We start from the raw sequence: 7,678 nt of genomic DNA on the forward strand, positions 1-7,678 counted from the left end.
TTATTTGGATTTGTTTCGATGCCTTTATCGGAAATTACAAAACCTATAAATTCGACTTTATTCTTCATGAACTCGCATTTATCTAACTGACATTTCATGTTGGCATCTTGTAAAGTTCGAAAAATTATCTCCAAGTTCTTGTAATGGGATTCATCATCTTTACTAAATATGATGATATCGTCTATGTAAATGAAACATATCTTACCGATATGTTCATGAAGTATGTCATCCAAAGCTCGCTGAAATATAGCGGGCGCGTTTTTGAGACCAAATGGGAGTCGTGTAAACTCATACTTTCCGTTATTGACGGAGAATGCGGTCTTTTCTATATCGGAAGGTTTCAAAGGGATTTGATGAAAACCACTTTTAAGGTCTAAAACCGAAAATACTCTATTATTGCCTAGCTGTGCAAGTACTTCACCTATCTCAGGAATAGGGTATTTGTCTGCAATGGTTACTCTGTTTATTTTGCGATAGTCTATTACGACGCGATATTTCTTTTTTCCTGAAGCGTCAGCTTTTTTGGGTACGATCCATACGGGAGAATTGTATGGGGACCGAGACGGTCGAATTATTCCATCTTCTAAAAGTTCTTTTATCTGTTTATTCACTTCATCTTTCAGTGACATTGGATACTGATAGAACTTGGAATATACAGGGGTGTCGGTTGATGTTCTTATTGTTGCTTGTACCTTGGTTGTGTAGGTCAGTTTTTGATTTGGATTGGCGAAGAGGTTTGGAAATTTTTTTAAGAGTTGGTTTAGATTTGTTTTCTGTGTTTCTGACAGGTGGCTTGTTCTTGGTACTATTGTATTTACTGCTTCGAAGATTTGTTCTTTTAAAGGGATTTTTATCTTGTTTCTGATTACCATTAGGTTTTTACTTGGATTTATTTCTGCTCTTAATTCCTTTAAGGTGTCGTTTCCTAAAATAGCATCAAAAGTTTCTAGGTCTTTTAATAAGAAAAATTTCACCTCAACATCTGTTATATTGAACAAGTTGGCATTTTTGTGGTGTGTTACCAGTGTATTATCTCCTATCGAGACGGCGTGAAAAGGGTTTTTATTTGGAGTGGGGTTTTCTACAAATTTCGGCTTGATGTAATTTCTATTGGATCCAGTGTCAATGAGAATTTTAATTATTTGGCCGTTCCTCAATCTACAAGTAAAGTATGGGAGAGAGGAACTCTTTACTCTAAAAAATTTAGTGCAGAGTAGTCATAAAATTCGCAAGTGTCATCTTCATAGTTGTTGTCATATTGGTCTACTTGTTCTACGTATTCTTCTATTGTTTGTTCTACGTCTGCGTGAGTCTCGTATTCAGCGACTGCTTGTTCATAGTTAGTTGTGGTATCGTAAGTTTCTGTCGAAGGTTCTGTTATTTCGTCGTTGTTTGTCTGTATGTTAAAGTTTCTCTGTCGTTTCTGTCCGTCTGGTATAGGACCGGGGGGTCTTTTCCCAGCTTCGAATCGTGGTCTGTTCATGTAGTTGACAAATTTCGTTTGAACGCTGGAATCCACATCCATTGGTTCTGGACGCGGTAGCGGTTTCGGGTCATTGGCCTAGGTGGTGCAACCTGTTGAGAGGTTGTGGCAACAGTGTATTGCCGTGGGTTGGCAATTGGTTGATACCCAGAATTTGGGAAATATTGTCTTGGTAGTGGAGTTGGTGGTAGTTGTCCGTAGTGCAAGTATTGTCGTGGCTGTTGTTGTCTGAAAGGGATTGGTGGTGGTTGTCTGTTTGATAAGATGACATTCCGTGGGGCTGGTATGGGTTTACCATTACTGTTTCTAAAATGTGTCGGATGTCCTTTAAAAGTGGCATGTTTCGACCTAAAGGTTTGATTTTCCATTTTTAAGCAGAGATGTAGTGCGGTAGGTAAGTCTGCTGGTTCTTTCATGCCTAATAGCCGAGGCAAGTCACCTTGTAGCCCTCGAATGAAAGTGTCTAGCGCTTTGTCTCTGTATAATTTTGTCAACATTGCTTCCCCGTTTCTGTCAATATCCATGCTACTCGTTTTATTTAAAATTAGAGACAAGTGTCTGTATACGTCTTTGTGGAAATCTTCCACTGATTGATTCGGACCTTGTACTAATGTAGTCATTTCATATTCTAGGGTTGCTATGTCTCGTTTATCTGCATAATGTAGTGAAAGACATCTGCACATGGCATCCCAGTTAAGCGGTACCTTATATGCTTCTAAAGCTTGGTCTGCACTTTTCGTTATCTTGTCTCGGATGGTGTGCAAGATATTATGATATTTGGGCGTACCTTGGTATGAGTTATATGCTTGTAAAACACGCTCTACACTTTTTTTCCATGAGCTAAATTCTTCTGGGTTTCCACTAAACTCACGCAAACCTTTTGCTATGTCGGGTACTCTGTCAAGATCTGTCAAATTTCTTTGATGTTCTGGCGCAATAACATGATCTGGGAGACTTAGAAAATCTTCTACAGGATTGGTATGTTGTCTTATTAATATTGGCAATTGTTCGGCTAATATTTCGCTTATAGCGGCTGTTAGAGCGGCTCTGTTATCTTCGTTCATGGTGGGTCTGTTTTGTTGATGTTCTAAATGCCTATTGTTTTGTCTCTCAATTGAACGTTGTCTTTGTGCTTCGTTCACTTGTTCTATTTCTTCTGGATTTAGTATGGGGGGTCGAATTAAGTTATGACGATTGGCCATAAGCGATAAGATGAAATTTAAAAGCTATTTTTTTGTTTTTTTTTTTTTTTTTTTTTTTTTTGTTTTATATTAAAGTTTATAACCAGTGGATGGTTTTTTCCTTCTACCTTGGAGGGTCCCTTGGGAATCGCAAAGTTGGAATAAGTTATATCACCGTTGTGATCTTTTTGTTTGATTTATCGCTTTACGCTTATTTATGTTATTTACTCTTTTACTATGGACTCTTTTGAGTCTTGTTTATTTTGCAATAATTTGTTTCTTTTCTTATATATTTTTTTTTAAATTTTGCTTTTCGCTTTTAGTTTTATTTATTTGCTTGCGATTTGCTATATTCTATATGGACTCCTTGGAGTCTTGTGTATTTTTACACTTTGCTTTATGTTTTTTTATTTCCGTTTTTGTTTTCTTTTCTTTGTAAAATTTCTTATATCTAACTTACATTAGCAATGATGTGGCCACCTTTCCTGATGGGACGGGGTTGTTCCTTTTTGCAGCTGCTACTGGGGCTCCGTGATCCATACCTCCTGGAGAGTATTCTGAGAACGGATCTTGCAGAATATGTGGTCCACCGATGCAGTTCTCACAATCTCACCTGTTACACTAGCTAATTTAATGGCTTGGTACAGGTTTGTGTTGGCTAACTTAATTGCCGAGATTGCTTGAACTGTTCCTTCAACTGACTAATTTAATAGTCGAGAAGGTTTTGCAAATTTAATTGCTTTGGTCGCACTTGGTCGAATTAACGTCCTTTTGGCTTAGTTGCACTTTGTCGATGCCAGATGATGGCAGGTGTGACCACTCAAAACAGCTGACAGTGTGGTCGCGATCAATTGATATCGATAGTGACAAAGCTAGTATACTGTGCGTGTGACCTTGTCACACGCGCAGTCACACTGATCTAGTTTATCCTCACGTTGGTCACCCTGCCCTCTTTTAGTGCTTTTTCCTACAACATATGTTCTACTATTCTTCTCAGCACAACAAGTGCATTTCCAAGTGCAATAAAAGTAATTGTAAAAGTTACAAATTGTATTAATTCTAAAAGTGATTGTGTTATTATTATCTGGAAGACGCCCCCCTACACATTTTGGTCCTTCGAGCCGGATATATGATTGGATTCGCTCGACCCCAGCAATAGCATTGGTTTTTTTCAAGATAAGTGATACACTTTCATACATTCTCCATACATTTTGTGCAAGTGTCGTGTTCGCGCCATACTCTTTTTCCTTGTACATTATATATATGTGACACAGCATATATATAAGTACATAAGCGTTCTACCGGCTTTCTTTCCGCAATCTTTTCTACTTTGTGTATACTTTGCACCGTATATATATATATATATCCTTATATGTATATGTATGTGTAAGTATTTATACAGTTTAAAAGAGTTCGCTTATATTTTCCAATTTGGCCGCTGTTGTATGTACTTTGTGACATCTCTGTCGTTTCGCGTTTGTCTGCTTTTTGACACACTCCAGTGTATGCGACCTCTTCGTGTTATTTTACTCTAAATAACAAGGAAGTTGCACTCTATTAAGAACAAACGCGCGTAGATCCACTACACTCCATATATTTATATATACCTATATATATATACATATACATACGACATATATACATCCACATACGACACACATACATACACGTACACTTCCATACACGACACTTACACACATATACACTCCGTATATGTTCCATATATACTGATAATATATATATATAAGTCCATTATTACACATATAATATACATATAGTATCACATACATACACGTACACTTCCGTACACGTTACATATACACTCCGTATATGCTCCTTATAAATTGATATTATATATTGAAATCCGTTACTACACATACAACATATATATTATCATATCCATTTCCGTATACGTCCAAATCCGCCACTCCTGCCGCTCAACTCCGAGTCAAAGTTGATCGTCCGTCGCCGTCTGCTTCTTCTGCAACTACACGATCCGTCCAGGCTAAACTTAGCAACACCCGTGCGATGGCTCTCAGCAACTTCGTCGCCGTCTCTGACAGACTGGTGCACTTTGAGAGTCGGGTCAGAGGGCCTGCAGCCGAAGAAGACAATGTACACACGTACGAGATCCGTCGTGACCGCCTGCAAGCCCTCTGGGACAGTGTAGAGACCGCTTATGCCACGTGCGCTGATGCACTGCATCGAGACGGCGACAACGAAGGCATACAGGCCATGGAGGCGAAATATGACCACTGCTATGCAGTGTATGAGCGGTGTCTCGCCCATGTAAAGGGGCAAATTACACAAGTTTCCGAATCAACCAGGAGTGAAGCATCCGCTCCTCCTGTGTACTCCAGTGGCTGCCGGCTCCCTCCAGTCGACATCGAAGTATTCCGTGGGGATTACTTGCGGTGGCCGACCTTCCGTGATCTTTTCACGGCCATCTACGTCAACAATCCGAGGTTGACTCCGGTTGAGAAACTATTCCATCTCAATTCAAAAACCGCAGATGAGGCCAACGAGATCGTAGCCAAATTTCCGCTGACGAACGATGGTTTCGCGTCGGCTTGGAGTGCTCTCTGCGAGCGATTCGAAAATAAGCGCTTGTTAATAACGAGCCAGTTAAAAATTCTCTTCAACCTGTCCACGGTTTCGCAAGAGTCTGGAGCAGCGATTAAGGAGCTGCATGGCACAATTCAGCGGTGCTTGACCGCTCTTGACCACTCAGACATTTCAGTCTCTAGTCCTTTCGCCGACTGCATCCTGGTCTTTCTTTGCTCATCCAAGCTCCCCAAACTTACACTCTCACTATGGGAGCAATCATTGGTGGACAAGACCAAGATTCCCGCATGGCAGGACATGAGCACATTCCTCAACGAGCGTTATCGTACGCTCGAGGCTGTTGAGGACGTGACGCATAAAACCTCGCAGAACTCTATCGCTGGACCATCCCGTCCACAGCAGAGTTCAAAGCGAATTAACTCTTTCAAGGCCCGAGTCACTCAGAGAGGCAAATCGTGTGACTTGTGCTCAAAAGAGAATCACCCTGTCCGGGTTTGTCCAAGCTTCCTTGAAATGTCGGTCAATGATCGGATGAGCTACATCAAACAGAAAAGTCTCTGTTTAAACTGTTTCGCAAGAGGTCACCAACTCCGAGAGTGTACGAGTGCGCACAATTGCTTGACATGCAAGGGGCGGCACCACACTCTTCTCCATCGGGGCGACAGTGCCCGCAATGGTGCCTCTTCCTCTTCCACTCCATCCACACTTCCCAACATACAGTCCACTCCGAATCAATCGGCAACAAATGTGCAAAATTACTTTGCCATTAACGCTCAGAACATCCTTCTCGGCACGGCGGTTGTCAATGTATGCCATCTAGGTACTACATACACCGCACGAGCACTAATCGACTCAGGGTCCGAAGCGACTTTCATTTCTGAGCGTTTATTCCAGCGCATAAAGTTGCCATTCCAATCCGTGCAAGCCCAAGTATCCGGGCTGAATCATGCAATTGCGGCCCAACCGCAGAAGTTATGCAACTTCAGCATTGGTTGTCCAACGAAGCCGAGGCTCCACATCGAGACCTCAGCGTTCGTTATTCCACAACTGGCAGACAAGGTGCCATCATTCCGTGTGCCGAAAGGCTTCCTAAAGGATCTACCAGCGATTGAACTGGCAGATCCAAACTTCTACAAAAGTGCTCAGATTGACATCTTAATTGGCGCGGATATCCTTCCGTCAGTCATCCTGAGCGGTTCCCGGCCAAACATTTGTGGCTCACTCCTTGGCCAACAAACCGTGTTTGGTTGGATTCTCACCGGCCCCGTCTCCCAGAATGTGTCGACAACTGTCTCTGCGTTTTCGACAAGAGTCGCTATCCAAGCAGACGATCAACTCGACAGACTAAACTCCAAAGTTTGGGAGGCGGAGGATATTCCGTCGAAGCTGGTTAGCTGCGAAAACACAACTTCACGCAGCAGATGTGGCAGATCTCGGGTGACTCTTCCATTCCGGAAGCCCGTCACCACTCCTAATTTTTATCTGCCTCATCATTCATTCAAACCAGATAGGCACCGACACAAAGACGAATAACATCCTACTTCGTTTCGTTTGTGCTGTCCTATACTGTCCTGTTCCATGTGTCATTGACAATGTAAAGAAGCTACTGTAATAACCATTTGTTCTTGTTTCGTTCCATGTTGCATGCCCGTCTCCGTGTGGATGGGCCTCAAGTCTGCACCAGGCGGCCACAGCACCTTCTTTGCCCTGCTCAACTCGCTCGATTGCTGCCATGGGATCCCAGCACCAGAAGTTCATTTGGTGAAAGAAGAACCGGACCACCTTCCAAATGTTGCAATTCGTGGCCACCTTTACGCAACAATTCCAGTTGCTGTTCCGCAACCAGCAGGGCCATGTTCCCGTTCGCCGTCCCCCCTCCGACCTGTCGATGGTGAAAACTTGGAGCAGTTCCGCAGCATTTCGCTTACAAATGCTGGTTCCAGCCATCGATGGTGTCCCTGGTGCTCGGCACTGATGTGTATCCTCACATCATTCAACCTCGTATCCTGCCGAGCACCAACGATTTGCCAATGGCCCAGAACTCCACATTGAGTTGGTTTCTGTCCGGTCCATGTGGACAATAAATCCGTTTGCAACTCATTGCAAGGGGGGGAGGATGTCGATGCCAGATGATGGCAGGTGTGACCACTCAAAACAGCTGACAGTGTGGTCGCGATCAATTGATATCGATAGTGACAAAGCTAGTATACTGTGCGTGTGACCTTGTCACACGCGCAGTCACACTGATCTAGTTTATCCTCACGTTGGTCACCCTGCCCTCTTTTAGTGCTTTTTCCTACAACATATGTTCTACTATTCTTCTCAGCACAACAAGTGCATTTCCAAGTGCAATAAAAGTAATTGTAAAAGTTACAAATTGTATTAATTCTAAAAGTGATTGTGTTATTATTATCTGGAAGACGCCCCCCTACACAAATTAATGTCCGAT

The 7,678-nt window shown here is 42.5% G+C and overlaps 1 protein-coding gene across 1 annotated transcript; it reads left to right on the forward strand.

Annotated features, from left to right (window-relative positions):
* Window positions 1–4,692: 4,692 nt before the first annotated feature.
* On the forward strand, window positions 4,693–6,762 carry LOC127565080 (uncharacterized). Its single transcript, XM_052002151.1, has one exon. It carries the CDS (start codon window positions 4,693–4,695, stop codon window positions 6,760–6,762), a length of 2,070 nt encoding a protein of 689 aa, XP_051858111.1.
* Window positions 6,763–7,678: the final 916 nt, after the last annotated feature.

Source organism: Drosophila albomicans, chromosome 2L (assembly GCF_009650485.2).
Source record: "Drosophila albomicans strain 15112-1751.03 chromosome 2L, ASM965048v2, whole genome shotgun sequence".
NCBI lineage: Eukaryota > Metazoa > Arthropoda > Insecta > Diptera > Drosophilidae > Drosophila > Drosophila albomicans.